This window comes from Motacilla alba, chromosome 3 (genome assembly GCF_015832195.1).
Source record: "Motacilla alba alba isolate MOTALB_02 chromosome 3, Motacilla_alba_V1.0_pri, whole genome shotgun sequence".
Taxonomy (NCBI): Eukaryota; Metazoa; Chordata; class Aves; order Passeriformes; family Motacillidae; genus Motacilla; species Motacilla alba.
Genome location: NC_052018.1, coordinates 111,604,878 through 111,621,320, shown reverse-complemented (window position 1 = coordinate 111,621,320; position 16,443 = coordinate 111,604,878). Strand labels below are relative to the sequence as shown.

The window sequence follows — 16,443 nt, the reverse complement described above, 5'->3', positions numbered from 1 at the left end:
TTCGTGACCAGGAGCAAGTAACTCTTTTCCCACTCTGCTGCAGCTCCATTTGCATGCCAAGGAAAGAATCCCAGAAGGTGAGATGAAAAGCATTGTATTTACTGTGCAGAGTCCAACCCATAGCTACGAGCACCACGGTGGCGTGGGCAATGGTAATTCCTGGATAAAAGCAGTATTTACCTGGATGGAAGGGAAGGTCTTATTGTTTTCAGTACTGTGTTCTCCCGGAATGCTGCCTGCTGATCTTCCCTCACATTTGTATCTGAAACGCATGCCCCTTTGCCTGGGTTGCTCAAATATTTCAATGTAGGGCTCAGGGCCACCTTCAAAATAAAATATTTTCAACGTTAGGACACAGCAGAGCTTAAAAAGCAGCAGAAGATGCAAGAATTGGAATTTCTAGACTTTTGATTCACATTGCCATCTTTCCACTCGGTCTACTCTATCAGGAAATCTAGTCTTTATTTTTATGTACATGCACATGTTGAAGGTAGGGTACAATGGAAGAGAACAGATTTGGATGAAACTTCCACAGCATCATGGAAGCCATGGAAGTAATTAGCAAAAAAAGACACCTTTCCCTCCATCTCATGTAGAACTTAGCTTCTTTTAACCATTGTAGAAAATGTGTCTGATGAAAGAAGATGTTATACAATGAAACCCAAATCATTATTTAACATTTTTAGGAATAATACAGTTTCAAGAATGGCTGTCCTCTCAAAGCACTGGTACTGTCAACTGCTGTGTTCTCTTAAGCATCCTCTGAAAGGGAAGATGTTTGCTCAGAATTCATTGATTTAGTTCCTATCACAGTGCAGCAGAAACTATTCAAATTATGCAAAAAAAAAAAAAAATCCACGCTCCTACTGGGTGAAAGCTCACTATCACTGTGAGCTCAAAAAAATACCTGATTGCTCATGTTGAATTCTACATTTTGAGCTGCCCATCTCCCACGGGGCTGGTTTCTAGTTGCAGTATCTCCCCAGACAATGAAACCTCAGAAAAGCCATTGGGCAGTTGTCAGAAGGGAGGTTTTCAGGAAACACAGAGTGATAGCAGAGAATAAGATACAGCAGAACTCTTAAATGGGGGGGTTAGAAAGACATGAACTTAGCAAGAGCCTAAGTACTTTTCAAGTGATGTTTTATTGCCAGACAGCAACAAGCTATTTCATATATCTCACTGAGAACATCAAACAGGACAGTCAATCAAACAGTGACAACAGTGGGATGGCATGTGAAAAACAAACAACAGAGGCTAAGTAAATATTGTTGAAGTTGAATCATCACAGTGCTACACAATCAGAAGAACGTAGCTTATGGAAATGTCTACTGAGCTCTCTGTCATCTTCATATAATAGCATCCTCCTCAAGCAAGGCTGAGCAGCACAAACAAACAGGACAGACAATATCCTGTGGCACGGCACTGAAAAAAAAGGTGCTTGGACTTCAACATAATAAGCAAAACAGTTATTAAATATATTGAAAGTGCTGAAAGGGTAAAAGAACCCCTACTTCCTTTTGCCCAAGGTCTATTCTGCCTGTGAATCCACAGCACAGGGGTTTTGGCAAAGAGGTGGATTCCAACCCTAACTCCATAATAAAGGCTTCTCTTTTGCTGCACCTACAATGGTTTCGGCACCTCTGCCAACACAAAGCTTGAACTTTATGCCTGGGATTTGTTGATGGCAAAAGATTTCCAGTGCTGCAGCGGTTCATACCCAAAGTAGGAAAATATTATAACCTAAGAGATAAAGTAATCAAGAGCAGCAGAGAAGGGATGGATGGAAAGAACGACATGTGAGACATCACCTCAGTCTGACCCGAATGCACACTTATCTGTCACACCTAGGGGTGACAAGCAGGGGTGGAACTGCATCTGCCTCTGTGTGAGAGCAGCTCTTGTGCTGGGATGGTCTTCAACAACTGGAGCCTCTGCAAAACCTTCAAAAGCACAATGCACTTCCACTTCAGACTGTGTTTGGGGTCAGAACCTTTGGGAACTGTGGTTCAGGACTCTTTATAGACCTTTCTAACAGTCAGTCAAAATGCACTTTCTAAACTGATTACCTCCCATGAGCTAGATTTTAAATAACTTTCTGATCACCAGGCATGAGCTGTCACATTAAATACACATTAACCACTAGTCTAGGTGCAGTTCCTCAGGGGGATGGTCCCTTTTCTAGATTCTCCCAGCTCTTTACCTAACTCTCCTTTAGATGAGCTTTGCATATTTTCTCTTTCTGGAAAACAAGCAAAAGGGAAGGGGAAGGCAGGCATTGATAACAAAAAAGCCTAGAAATGACGTAAGGCTGGTTCAGAGAGAGCAGAAGTCTGGGCTTCTCACAAAACCATGCTCATACGTCTGTGTATGGCTATTTTAACTTTCACACTTCAACTTACTTATGCTACTGCATTGATCAGCACAAATACAGACACACATCCATACACTAAATTAACAATCTGTGCTACAAGTTAAAATGACCACATTACAGCCAAGTGCCTCCTAATCTGGCCCTAACCTGGGAGATCCTCATGCTTACATAGCTGCTAAGCAGACGTGCAGGGCACCCACAGACATTGTGTATTTGTCAGAACTAGCCAGAGCCTCGCAGCTCGAAACTACAAGAGCGCAATCACTTGAGGTCTTTAACTCTTGCTGCTTTAACCAACAATTTCCCTTCACATTCTAGCAACACTCGCTTGAGAGGGCTATTTTCTCACTTCTCTAGAGCCCTTTATTTTAAGGCTCTGGGCTCAGTGATCTTTACAGGGCTGTGGTTGAAACAAATGTCATTGAAGGTAAACCCACCGCTCAGCAGCAGGTGTGTTTGTGGGAAAGTAAAGCTCGGTGACGCGGCAGCCTCCAGAGATTAAACATTAAACTTCATCTTGTCTTGGCTGCCTCTCTCTCTATTCAAGAATCACGTTATCGTCTCTGCCGTGATTATCAGTGTCATCATGTTTTGTGTAGAGAGGAAACACACAGAAGTGTTTGTGAGAGTGAGAGGCATTACCAGCACTCTGCAGCCAAGTGTCCGGTGTTCCCTATTTCTGTAAATCAGCAATGTGCTTGTGAAGTGGCACAGCTTAACTATGTCACAATCTGCTCTCTCTCACACACAGAGGTCTGTTAGCTCCCACACAGTCACTACAGACCTGCCCTCCTCAGGTCTCACTTTGTGTGTTAAATAAACGTGACATACACCAAACCCCAAACTCTCACTAATTCTAGAAGAGAAGCACACAGCTACTCCTATTTATTACCTGCTTGCCCACAACTACTCCTTAAAGCATTTGAAATGGAAGAAAAGAAAAAAAATCTAGCTAATCCTTCATCTAAGTTCTTAAGAGCTTAATTTGTCTTTGTAATTAATTCTAATTGCCTATACACATGCTAGCAATAGAAACATTGAGATGCACATTATAACCTGCCTGTCATTCTTTTTTGTTATTGAATTGCTTTTTCCCCCTTCCTGCCCTGAATACAACACTGAGTAATTTTAAAGAGAATATAGGAGATCAAGTGTCCCAATTACAGATGCAAGGAAAAGAGGCAAAAGCAATGACAGCTCCGAGAGTTCAGCAAGGAAAAGAGGTAGAGGCAGTGACAGCTGTGAGAGTGCAGCCAGTTATGCTCACTCAAGAACTGAAGGGTGTTTTATTCTCACACTTTGAGCAATACAAAGAGGAACAAAAGGACAATCCCTAAAACTCAGAACAGATTTCCATCAGACCTCTCCATGACAAGAAACCTGTGACAGTTCGAAGTTTAACACAGCCTGTGCCACAAGGGAGGAAGCGTGACATGCTGCCACCAAGCAAGTGAACCCGATCAAGGGCTCTGTCTCGCTCCTTTGCTCCAAGCAAGCAGGCTCTGGAGGAGCTGCCCAATTTGTCGTTTTCTTGCAGGGCCAGGAGTGCCCGGTGAACAGACTCTCCACCAACATCTGCGTGTGAAAGCAGAACAGCTGTGGGTCTTTGTGGAAGATGTGAAAGTATCACCCGAAACCCTCCAGCCCGAGGTGACTGCAGTCAAACACAGATGGAAGAAGCATCGCTCTTGAACTCTGATGTCACTGCTCTAAACAAATCCCCGGTGGCACCAAGCCTGTCATTTCTAAAAAGCAAGAATCTATCCACTTGTAACCTTCTGCGGCACCTCAGGCAAAGAGGGAGAATGGTGAAAGTTTTGTTACAGCCCACCCCGATTTAAGCAAAAGCAACTGGAAACGTAACGCGATTTGATTTAAAAAGCAGTAATCTACCTACGGCTCCATAAACTGCACAAATTCTAACAGAGACCAAACAACGCTCATGAACTTCCTCCTTACTATCGTGTTACATTACAAAACGGCAGCTAAAAGAAAAAAAAAAAAAACGACAAAAGCTAGCTAGTACCAGGAAGTTATAAACTTCCCCCGCTGAAAAAAATCCTTATCTGGTTCCTAATTACACTGAAAATACATAAAGACACGAAGGGGAAAAAAAAAAAACAAAACCAACAACCCGAAACTGCTCTCTTCTGCTTCACTGCTGCGACTTTAAAATACATCATAACATTTAAAGCACAAGCCCCGCTGTTTTCTCTCCGTGTTGATAGTCAGCACACCTATATATTTAACAGGAGTGAAAGTTCATACCTTGCTAAGTGGGAACAGAACGCACACGCGTTCTGAAAAGCAGCTTTGCCTAGAAATACTATTCTAATTAGTATAGCCAAGTTTTAAATTTAGGGTATTTTCTTAACCCTAAGAAAGATACTAGAGAGACGCCTCCCGAAACGATGACAAACCCGGTTTAATTTCGCCTCTAGAAACTTAACTGCGCATTTTGTTGCAATTACTCAAAGCACGATCCCTTATCTGCATTACTTTGCATTTGTGCCATCGCTATTTCTCATTCATTTGCATTCTCACAGCCGAGATCCGATGCGAACGGGATCCTGATGAGCACGACCCCACCTTGAGGCTGTTGTCTCCATCCCAGACAGGGACCCGCGCGCTTGTTTCGCTCCTAAACGCTCCCGCCCCACAATTTCAAGACCTGGGAGACCCATCTGAAACGGAGCAGCCTCGTAAGACCCCATCGCGACCCATCCGAACAACCCAGCGCCGCTGCAGACGCGACAGCGAGGGAGGGCGGGGAGCGCTCGGAGCCCCCCGGGGCCGCCGCCCGCGCCTCCGCCCGGCCCCGCCGCTCCTCACCGGCCATGCTGACGGCTCCGCTCGCCTCTGCGCCGCGGGGCTCCGGCCCGGGCCCGCACACCTCGCAGGGACACACGGACGGCCGCGGCTGCCGGGCTCGCCGCCCTTTTCAGGGGGAATTTCCCGTGGGGCGGGCGGGCGGACGTGCGCGCCGAGCCGCGGGGCGGTGCCGGGCCGCCCCCTGCCCGCCCGCGCCCCGCCCCGCCGCAGCGGCACCGGCGGACCCCGCTCCGGGACTGCGGGCCCGCGGGGACAGCAGGCACAAGCAAGGCTGCCCTCTGCTCCTGCCCTGCCCGGCAGCCGAAAGTACGGAGGAAAAAGTTCAGCTCTGATTTCAGAGCAGGGCAGGTACAGCGAGAGCCTGTTTCATTCCGAGGGCATCGCCCCGACACCTCCGCTCTGCCAGCCTCGAGAGGCCAAGCGCTCTCCTTCCTTATCCATCTTCTTCTCGGTTGCATGGAGCCTGGTGGTCAGCCCAGGGAAGGGAAAGCTCCAGGCAAGACTGTCCTGCAGCCTTCCAGCGCCTACACCCAAGCCCCTGATGGGGTTTATAAGGCGGACAAGGATAGACTTCTACCAAGGCCTGTAGCGCCAGGGCAAGGAGGAATGGCTTTAAACTGACAGAGGGCAGGGCTCCATTAGGTACTGATAAGGAATTCTTTACTGTGAGGGAGGTGAGGCAGTGGAACAAGCCTAGCCAGAGAAGCTGGGGGTGTCCCGTCCTTGGAAGTGTTCTAGGCCAGGCTGGACAGAGCTTGGAGCAGCCTGGTTTAGGAGAGAATGTTCCTGCCCAAAGCAGGGGGTCAGAACGAGATGGGCTTTGAATGCCCCTTCCAGCCCACAGTGATTCAATAACTAAGCTGTAAGTAGTAGGGGTAGGCCAAGACTGCAGCTAAGGCAAGAAATAATCACCAACAAACCCATTCAGTCACAATGATCAGCTCTAAATCTACCAAAGCTCTGGAGCATCCCAGATCCTGCACCTCACAGCTTGGCCCTGACACAGCGAGGTGAAGCCAAGGAGCTGGACACTGGGAACAGCCCCATGTTTGGATCAGGTGGAGAGGTCAGTAACAAACAAATCTGGGGGCAAATTAAAAAACACCTGAAAAAAGAAGAACGCAAAGGAACAGGAAGGCCACACCTAGCTGTGGTGTAAGACTGCTTAGCTAACAGTAAAATTTAAATTTTCTTCTTTAATCTGAGAGTAAACTGTCCCCTGTGAAAATGCAGTTAAATCAATTAGTATCCCTGAAAAAGAAAGATTAATAAAACAAGAACAGCCTGAAAGAACACTCAAGTGAGGTACAAAACCTAAAGGTTTTTGCTTTTTTTCCCCACAATCCTATTTCTAAAGCTAAGGTCATTGGGATGTACAGAAATGAAGCACAGCTGAAAATGCTGTTCTATAATCTGCAAATCCATACACCAATCCACGTAACTAAGCAGAAGAGGCTGCCAAATGCCTATTATTCTTCCTGCTCTGTAGTCCATCTCAATAAGACTTTTCTTTATAACCTTAATTTTGCTCAACTATCCTCATATTTCCTATAAACCAAAATCATCTTTCTCCACCCCACAAGTAAAACTTTCCTTATTAAAGACTCATGGTTTGCCACATGGTAGGATTGTTGCACCCCTGTCAAACTAATAACTGAAATTGGAGTAGAAGAATTGTAGGGAGAACACAGGAGGATCAAAATGTCTGAGATTAGCCTTAGATGATTGAAGAGAAGAAAAACTACATTATTCAGATGTTATAATAAAATAATTCTATGGCTGTGGGTTAGTTCCTTGCCAGAAGAATGTAGTTTCTTATTTTCTTTCCCACAAAAAAGCAGAACAAAACAACACAAAAGATATAAACCAGCAATGCCCTAGAAGTGTAAGAAATTCAGACTAGACTTTTATGTCTTCAGGGATTTCTTGGATTCCCTACGATTGATAATGTACAATGAAGCAGGTCTAATATTTGAAATCAAATTTAGACTTTACCTACACAGGCACATGTGACCACAAAGCATGAAGTGACAAAGAGACCACAAATAAAATCGTGCTGCTCTACAACAAAGGCAGCAAATAGGAAAAGTGCACAACCTGAATTCTCTCTGCTAAGTGCCCCATCCAACCAATCACCTCATCAACACCTCATATTAGGAGATACTTCAGTTTTTAAACTGATCACCTGCTGGGGGAAGTTTTGTACAAGCCTTTATTCACAGGGCTGAGCAGCCAGAGGAATGCTCCCAATTTGAGGCCATCCCTGCAGATCACAGGAGCGACCTGGACAGGATTTTTAAAAGGAAAGGAGTGCAATTCCTGTGGGATAGCTGAAGCTGTAGATGTGAGTTTTGAGTTTGGATGTAAAGGTAAACTAAATATTTTCCCTTACTTATCTTCAGGCCGGTTTTCCAAATCTCTGATAGTAAAAACTGTCACATCTCAGAAAGAATGGATTTAGTTGCTTCCCTAAATACATTTTATATCCCCGTTCCCACTGATTTCTCCAGCCCATGACACTACTGAGTAAACGCAGACCAGGCAGACTGTGGCTCAAAACAGAAGTATCTACTGATTCCTTCAGAAGGAAAGTGTTAGTGTAGGGTACACAATCTACACCGATGTGAAATGAAGGGCAGTATTCCAGGCAATACAAATACTGTGTTATGACTAAAACATAGTAAACATTCCCTACTTTTCCCCAGCTCTTTTGAACTCTACCTCTGAGGGCTTGCAGGAACAGGCTACTCAAAGATAATCCTTAAGACTGCACGTTTGAAATTGGGGTGGTATCTCACATACACAGCAGGGTCTTTGATACAAATTGCTCCTTGATGTTATTTTAAAGAAAAAATACGAATGAGCTGCACTCCTTATAGCATCCCAAAAGCTTTATCTCTCTTCCTTCAAATGAAAACGACTTGTGACAAACAACCAAGAGTTGCACTGTGTAAAATCTATGAGCTCTCATCATCAGAATACAGACTAGATCTGGCTCAGGAAGATCCTGAACAAAGTGACTGGAGGAAGGACAGCATGAAAAGGAGATGTTTTCTTGATGGTTTTTCTCTACAGTAGCCATAAGCCAATGGCCAGGGAAAAGCACAAGAGTGGGACAAAAGAAGCTTTTAGTCTGAGACCAGCACAGCTGTTTTTATAAAACATTCTATGGAAACCAAGAAGCCTTCCCAAGAAAAAGGCAAAAACCTAAGCAAATGAAGAGGCCTTACTCAAAGTTGTGCAAGCATGAGGTTATTCCTCTATTCCTGACTTCCCTGTATGCAACTCTGCTCCGCTGCCATCGGAATCCCTGGCACAGGGATTATCCCGGGAGAGTGAGGTGAACTAGAGGATTGCAGTACAGCTTTGGCAATCACAGAAACCTCGTCAGCAACTGCCATGAAGTGTAAGAACATGTCATAGCTTCGGGTATATGCAGATCTCTGCAAAAAGCAGGACGGAATTCCCCTCCTCCAGCATTGCATAACAAAAGCCAGGTGCTTCACTATTATTTTTGTCAGCTGACTTTGGCTATAGCCAGAGGCGAGATACCAGAATTCTTAGGCCAGTCTGATCCAGTGCTTCACTTCCTGTCTTCCAGTTAAAGCAAGTGTTTTAAGATCCCACTTCTCTCCACTTATCAAGTCCAAAGACAAGTCCTACCTTCCTGCTTTTCACTGGCTGCTGCTCTAGCACAGTTAACACCTTAATTGCTACAAGGAGTAAAGCTCCCTGTTCTGGCAGGGAGTGCCATGGGGCAAGCAAGGCTAGAGCGGAGGGATAAAAAGCCAGCACTAAAACCTCCTACAGCAAAAAGTTTGACGTGGTATTTGTCAAGCCTAGGAGGATGGCTCTTCAGTGGTGCTTAGCACAGGCATTGCCCAATGAAGCTGGCTGTGACAGAAGAGCAGCACAGGCAAACCATTAAGTCTTTATTTCCTGTTCCCAGCTATCTGACTTCGATCAAAGATAAGGCCCTTGCCACTGGCCTGCTTAAGCAGACACCAAGGGACTCTCAGCATATGGCTCACCCAATAAGGTAATTCACTAGCAGTAAGGATAGTATTAATAAAATCATGCTCTTCTCTCCTTAAGGAACAAAGTTAAGTCCTGTTTTCTTGTCCACTCCATCTCAAGCCTCGCCTACTGCCAGATTAGGAATTTCCACTCCTCTATGCCTTGAGAAACTTTTTGCTGTTAGAAGTATGGTTTTTTAATCTCAAAGGCGTCTTACTTAAACACTGTCAGACCTTTTGGTGGTTAAAGCTTTTGTGGTTATTGGTCCTGAGGAAGGCTCCAATGCAGAAGCCATTCTCAAAAAACTCATGGCTTCCAGATTAATGATAAACTCAAAGGTTGTTCAAGTCACTCTGCTGGAAGCGTTCCTGTACCACACTTCGAGTTTGTTTGACATTGGAACAATGCTACTGTGCCTCCCTCAAAACAGGGTGGAGAGAAAGGAAATGCTAATAGAGAAAGGTAGGTCTTGTGGATAAGGCACAAGGCTGTGATTCAGGAGACTGGAATTTGGCTCTTGGCAAGTCAGCCTTTCTACTCTTAGGCAAGTTGTTTAATTCTCTAAGCCTCAATTTCCCCAATAAAAATCAGAGAAGATACTTCCTTGCTCCCACACTTCTGCCTTATTCACTCATGATGCAACTTCTTCAGGGGATGAACAGCTCATTACACGAAAGTGCCAAGCACCAAACAATGATAGTTAAATGAACACTGGGGTAGTGCCAGAAAAAGTGTCCCCTTGATAGACTCTTATCAGAGAGTGTCCCCTCTGTCTCCATCCATCCAGGTAACTCACTCCTGTGCATTCCTACACTGTTCCAAGCACTCCTTTGGAGACACAGGAGCACGCCTAACAGTAACCTGCAGGAAACAAGATTATTGGTTTGTTTTTTTCTGCTGGCTCAGTTTTTCTGCTGGAGCCAGTTCCATGTGCAATCACAGAAATGACGCTGCCAGCAGGAAGGAATGTGGTGGCACCAAGGCCAGAACAAGCTTCTGGAAGACAAATTTGGGCAGGGGTGCCTGCTTCCTGACAGTGCTAACATCATGGAACTGTAGCACAATACTGTATTTTTAGCCTGAGAAATTGATAAACCTCCCTGAAATGTTTAATTCACACTCCTTTCTTTCCAGAGTTAGTACTCAGAGCAGAACTTCTCAGGCACTTTCTCCCCCAGCCCTCTCAAGCATTTCCTATTCCCTTCTACTCATCCCAGTGCTATAAACACATACCACGGTTTGGGAGTTGGGTTATTTAACAGAGAAAAATGTAAATGTTTGTTGGCAGGCAAAGGAAAAGATGGAGTAGTGTTTTGATTTTCTACTGTGCTACATAAAAGCCTCTCATTACAGTGAAGTTGATTAGTGACCTCTGAAGTGGTCACTAAAACTGCAAACTCCTTCCTTATGCCACAGTCAGGATTCATCTGATGCAGTAGAGTTGTAGGGAAAGGACTTTTAGGGAAGAGATGAGCTCAAGATGAGCAGAAGGAGCAAAGTCAGCAGAAAACCACCTTTTTCTGCCCAGAATGATTTTTTTTAATAGATTACCTCTATAAGCCAGATCACTGTGGCTGCTTTCAAAGGGAAGCCACAAAGCATAAGGAGGCAGAAGGAAGGACAGGAATTGTCCCTTTGGCAACTGCAAGCTGTTAGAGTACCTTAGTTTATAATGAAAACTGCATAAAAATATACAGGCAACGTATGCCTAAAGTAGTTCTGCTGCTCCCCAAAACTCCAGCACACACCAGCCAGTCATCGTGCACTGGGGCCACTGCAGAGGATAACAATCATTCATCCAGGCTTTTGTTACAGGACTTAGGGCTCACAAGGAGTTTAAGCTACTTAACATTACCCTGAGCTTCAAGAATCTCAGAAGACTGAATCTACAGCCAGTAATCAGAATCAAAAATTAGGCTGGGAAAGACCTTTGAGATCAGAGTCCAATCTTTGAACGTAATGTCAAGCAGACACCGGCAGTGAGTGCCACATGCAGTCTTTCCTTGAACGCCTCCAGGGCTGGTGAATCCACCACCACCTCCCTCAGAAGCCAAATTCAGTATCTAATCACCCTTTCAGTGAAGAAACTCTTCATAATGCCCAACACAAACACTCCCTGGTGCTGCTTAAGACTGTGTCCGCTTGCCTGGGAGAAGAGCCCGACTCCCACCTGGCCACAACCTCCTTTCAGGGAGCTGCCGAGAGTGACAAGGCCAGCTTAAAGAGGTGAAAAAGGTACCTTGTTTCAGTACAGCCCCACCAGATATATCTCCTCTTAATCCGAAGTCTCACACCTTAATTCTCAGCCTCTAGCCCAATGACTCCCGCAGTTCCGATTCGAGCAGTAAAAGGATTACACCCAGGAATGACAGAAAGTGACACCATTCTTCAGGCCAAAGGTAAACACATAACACCTTCTGGGACAAGTTTACACATCAAGTCCTCCTACAGATGCAAAGCAAACCTGCCGTTTGTAAATGAGCCATTACGAATCGTATCTGGCCCTGCATGAGCCCTTTCTTGCAGATTGCCCGGGGCTGTGTGTCACAGGTGCCACCTCAGCATGCAAAGCCTTACCGGCAGTAGTTGGCCACAATAAACTCGGAGTAAGCCACAACCAGGCTGCTCTCCCCGCTGCTGTCTGTGCCTGTGCATCCAGCTTGCTGCCATCCTGCAACAAAATACTTCAGATTTATTAACAAAATACTCTAGATTTATTAACAAGGCCTATATCTTAGTAAGGCTACCATTATTAGTCTGAGCTTTCTGAATGACAGGGTTGAAAGCTCTTGATTTCTCACCCAGAACACTGATGAGTTTTGCTGTTTCATTGTCTTGTTCATTTGGCAGTTGCTACATGACTTGTCAACTCTGCTTTTAGGACATCTGGGGAAAGTGTGACGTCGCTTTTGTAATCAATGTTGTGGTTAACCTCTCATACAACAATGAGTTTGATACATACTCATTCACCTGCGCAGGATTTTCACTTGTGAGCCTTGAGATTGTTGAAAACAGATCAAATCCAAACAACAACCTCTGGGTTTTCAATCTGAAATACTGAGCCTTAGGTACAGTAAATGTGTCGGGCACCATGAGACTCAGAACATTTTCAGATGGCTGAAAAAACCCTCCATGTACCTTACTCACTGTGTGCAGGTAAAGAATACACACAGCAATCTGAATTTTTTTTTTAATTAAAAAGAACAACAGGCCAAGAAGAAGACTGCTTCTTCAAGAGATCTCTTGTGCAATACAAATCCAAAAAAAAAGGGAACTGAACTGATTTTTTGCTCTGTGCAGTGGAAATAACAGCTCTAGACACAGCCTGTGGAATGGAAACACAACAGACACCACAAGCTGCTTCTGGCAAGTACGTGCAGGAACCAGAGGAAGGAGAAGGCCTAACCCAAGAAAGAGCTGACAGAGAGCAGCCAGTGGCCAGAAGGATTAATTAGGACCAGGGCCAGAGTTTAATGAAGGTTAATGTCATATATAAAGCTGAACATAAAGAAAAGGCAACTGCTTAATGGAAAGGTTAACAGGCAGATGTAAAAAAGACAAATTTTTAAAGTCACAGATGTCCCAGCTCCACTTCTGAGCAGTCTCCAAAGAGACCCTGGGGTGGAAGTCAAGTCAGCAGTGCTGAAGATCAACCTGCTCAGCTCTTTGTTCCCCAAAGGCTGAGACAGGCACCTGCCACCTAAACCCTTCCATTGCACCAGCCCCAGGGATTCTAAGATAAGCATTATGGCCTCCTCTGGTATCGAAAGAGTAGAAAGCCAGGAATGGAGGGCATTTGGAATAAAGTCTCTGATTACAGTGCCACTGGCTTGGCTCCTGCCTGTCACAGCACTTGTCCCTTCAGGGCCTTGATACCATTGTGTTGGTGATGGTAACACCCTCGGTCTGGTGGTGTCTCAATAAAATGTCCCCTCGTGGTGACAAACGCGATTTCCTCACTGGGCACACAAATCCAGCTTCCCCCACTGCTCCCGTAGTCCTGGCTTTACTGCTTCTCCCAGAACAACAGGGGCAAGATTTACATGTGCAAAGCCGAGAGCTTTAGTCTCTGTGCACCATCTTCAGATCTCATCTCCAAGAAAAGGAGCCAAAGAGAGCTGACTGTGCCTTTTCCTGAGTTCCCATTAAAAGGAAACCTGCATAAATAACCATCTCCTTAACTGAAATTCAACTGAGACCCATGTTCCCACTGAATTTGAAAAGCAGTTCTGTCCATATGCATAATCATTTGCTTAAAAAAAACCCAAACACATAAAAAGCCAGATCTGTAGGTCTAAAGAAGTTTGTTACTTTAAAAAAATAAAACAGCTATTTCAGTTTTTCTCACCACCTTCTATTACCCTGTAAAAGCAAAATCCTGAGAGTTAACTAATCCAGATTTAATACCACTTCAAAGGTTTCGAGATACTAGAGACTCATCGTTCAGAAAGAGAGAAACCAAATCTGTTCCCAAAGGCACGGATGCTGTAGAGAGGTGAATTCTGTAGCTAGCTGATTGCAGGAGATTCAGACATGGTAATAGCAGAGACACTTGCCTAAAGTAAAACTGGCTACCACACTTAATTAGTATGCATTATGCTCCACACCCCCCTCTAAACAGCCTGCAGAGAGACTGTTGCAATTGTGAGATTGGAAGGGAGACCTGATTCACATCTGGATACTTTTACTGCCCCAAGTCTTTCAAACTTACCAGACCCACCAAGTGAGACTACGGCTCCCAGGAAAAAGCTGCTGCAAGGAAAACTTTAATTCCACCGTTCCTTAACTCCTCCTTTAATTCCAGCTTTCTTTTCCCCAGTGCTAGACACCCCTGAGATTCAGCTGGAAAGGGCACTGGGCCATCTAGTCTAGATTGTGCTTTTGCCAAGAAGGGTTGAACTGGATGATCTTGAGGTTCCTTTCCAAGACAGCATTCCATTCCATGACAGATGCTGCCTTGGCAATTGCTGGTGCTACCCTTTCCCACCATTTTCACCTGTTTATTTTCAAACTGCCAGGGCTTTGGGACAATTTGGGGGGGATTTTTCATCCAGCTTCCACAGCACAGCAGGGTGGTCTAAGGCTACAGCTCCTCGGCTGCACAGCAACCCAAGCCTCATGTGATGCACTGATTTATTTTTGGGGCTCCTGAGCCTCTCTTATGCTACTGCTCCTAATTCTCTTTGGCCAACAATGGGCAATGTCTGTGCTCTTGGGGTGCAAAAACCCCATTAGGAAACAGATCTGAAATAATGACGTTAATTCAAAAATCCACGTTGTTTAGCTGCTGGATTTTTTTTTTTTAACTAGAATTTATCTTCCTTTTACATATCTTAATTACACATGGTGTTGTTTCTGCCTCCTGAATATGCATCTTTAAGTTTCAATGTCAACATAAATACTGGCACAGCTATGCAATTACAGCACTTTTGCTTCTGCAAATATTCCCACGACCTACATCACAAAAAAGTCTGGCAGGTGACCCAGTTACTACAGACTTGGTCAGTTCAGGACTTCACACTTGCAACACGGTTAAAACCTTATTTGCAAAACAGCACTGCTGTAACTGGTCAAGTGGAAACCATGTGACCTGACATGTTTTTAATTGCAATGCAGACAGAACTTTTAATTTACATAGCCTAGGACTAACATATACTTCTGTTCTGATGCCAGAGGACACCAGAAATGTAGGAAGTAAAATAAAAAAAAAAAAAAGAAAGGCGGCCACTTGGATAATTTACTCAGACAATTACTGTCTCATCATTACCATCCCTGCTTAGAAGAATGTTTACCAATGCCCCTAGAAGAAGAATGGAAAAAGAGAATTAAATATATAGCTGAATGGAACCACAGAATAAATTACATGTAGCAGAGCAATTACAGTTTCTCCCAGACTATATGCATTATGAACAGCTTATATTCGTGTGGTCAACAACCCTGCCTCAAACACCTCTGTAATTAATTTGAAATAACAAAAACCAGGGATAAATAAACATGGTGTTCTTTTTGCTCCCCAAACCAGTGTTTGGCTCCTTACCTACATACAGGCAGGTCCATTCACTGCAGCTGAAGAAGCAGAACTCTCCAGCCACGAAAGAAGAGAAGGACTCAAGCGTGCTGGGGACAAAGGTGGCAGCAAGAACCTCCTAAAATGATAAAACCCCAACTGATTGTGGTTTGTAAAAACAATACAAAGTAGCTGCTGCTTAATTACACATTACTAAAGAGTTTTTTTCTAACTCTCCTTAACTGCCATTCTATGCTCTAGCAACCCTGTCCACTTCTCTTTTGCAATATCCTCCCCTCCACAAGCCTCTAACCCCCCATTCTTTCAACTTTTGCAAAAGTTACTGGCTGTCCTCCAACCCAGAGCTCCCCAACACCACATGCACAGCACTGCTCTATGAACAGATGTTTGGTGTCTTCATAAACTCCTGGCCCGGGCTCAGGAAGATGGAGGGCAGCCACAGTTCTCTGTGGTTCCCTTTACAAGAGAAGCTCCATCTTGGCTCATGACGTGCTCAAGCAGAGACTGCTCAGTGGCATTCTTTGGGAACTTCAGAAAATTCACATTCCTAAAGCTGCAAGAGGGAAGGGGTATGTCAGCTTCTCTCAACTGAGTGCTGCTCCAGCTTTATTTGGGGGGCTTTAAGAAACTCATGAAGCAATAGCACATTCTTGGTGCTCATTGTGCATGCTCACTGCACTGGACAAGTTTGATTCCATTAATAAGTTCATTAAATTTGGGGTCAGGCAATGATACAGTCACAGCAAAACAGAACAGTTAAGAGTCAAGAACCCAATTGCACATCTCACTTTCAGACAATGCTTCCACTTGAGTTGACTGGAATTTTGAGTGATAAAAGCCCATGGCCCTAAAAACAGAACATTCATGTAAGTATTGTGGTATTGTAAGGGAGATGGATTCCAGAAACTTGCTGCAAACTCTGCCAGTTTTTCAGAAAGCTATAGCAATATACCAGTGCACACATGTAACATTAATAATGTTTCTAAATAAATACGTACTTAGCATCCATTCCTTTTCTGGAGCTGCTCCTTGGAAAATAAGCCACCCTATTTTATTTTTTTTTTTACAGTTTTACTATCAAGAACTATTGGGATTCCTCCTCACCACTCTCACTCACCCCCACAATATTAGGACATAAGAACTTACCTACGAGTACTTAGTAAGGTGTTAATTTGCATCTGGCTGTCCTGTG

At 44.4% G+C, this 16,443-nt stretch overlaps 1 protein-coding gene across 1 annotated transcript in view; it reads right to left on the bottom strand.

Annotated features, from left to right (window-relative positions):
* The window catches only part of REL (REL proto-oncogene, NF-kB subunit), a 29,294-nt gene extending 23,933 nt beyond the window's left edge, over positions 1-5,361 (bottom strand). The window contains exons 1-2 of the mRNA XM_038131597.1: positions 5,207-5,361; positions 181-323 (exon numbers count right to left, since the gene is read on the bottom strand). Of these exons, the coding sequence (XP_037987525.1) occupies positions 181-323; positions 5,207-5,213 (150 nt within the window). The 5' untranslated portion in view covers positions 5,214-5,361. The remainder of the gene's footprint in view (positions 1-180; positions 324-5,206) is intronic.
* Between the last annotated feature and the right edge of the window lie 11,082 nt (positions 5,362-16,443).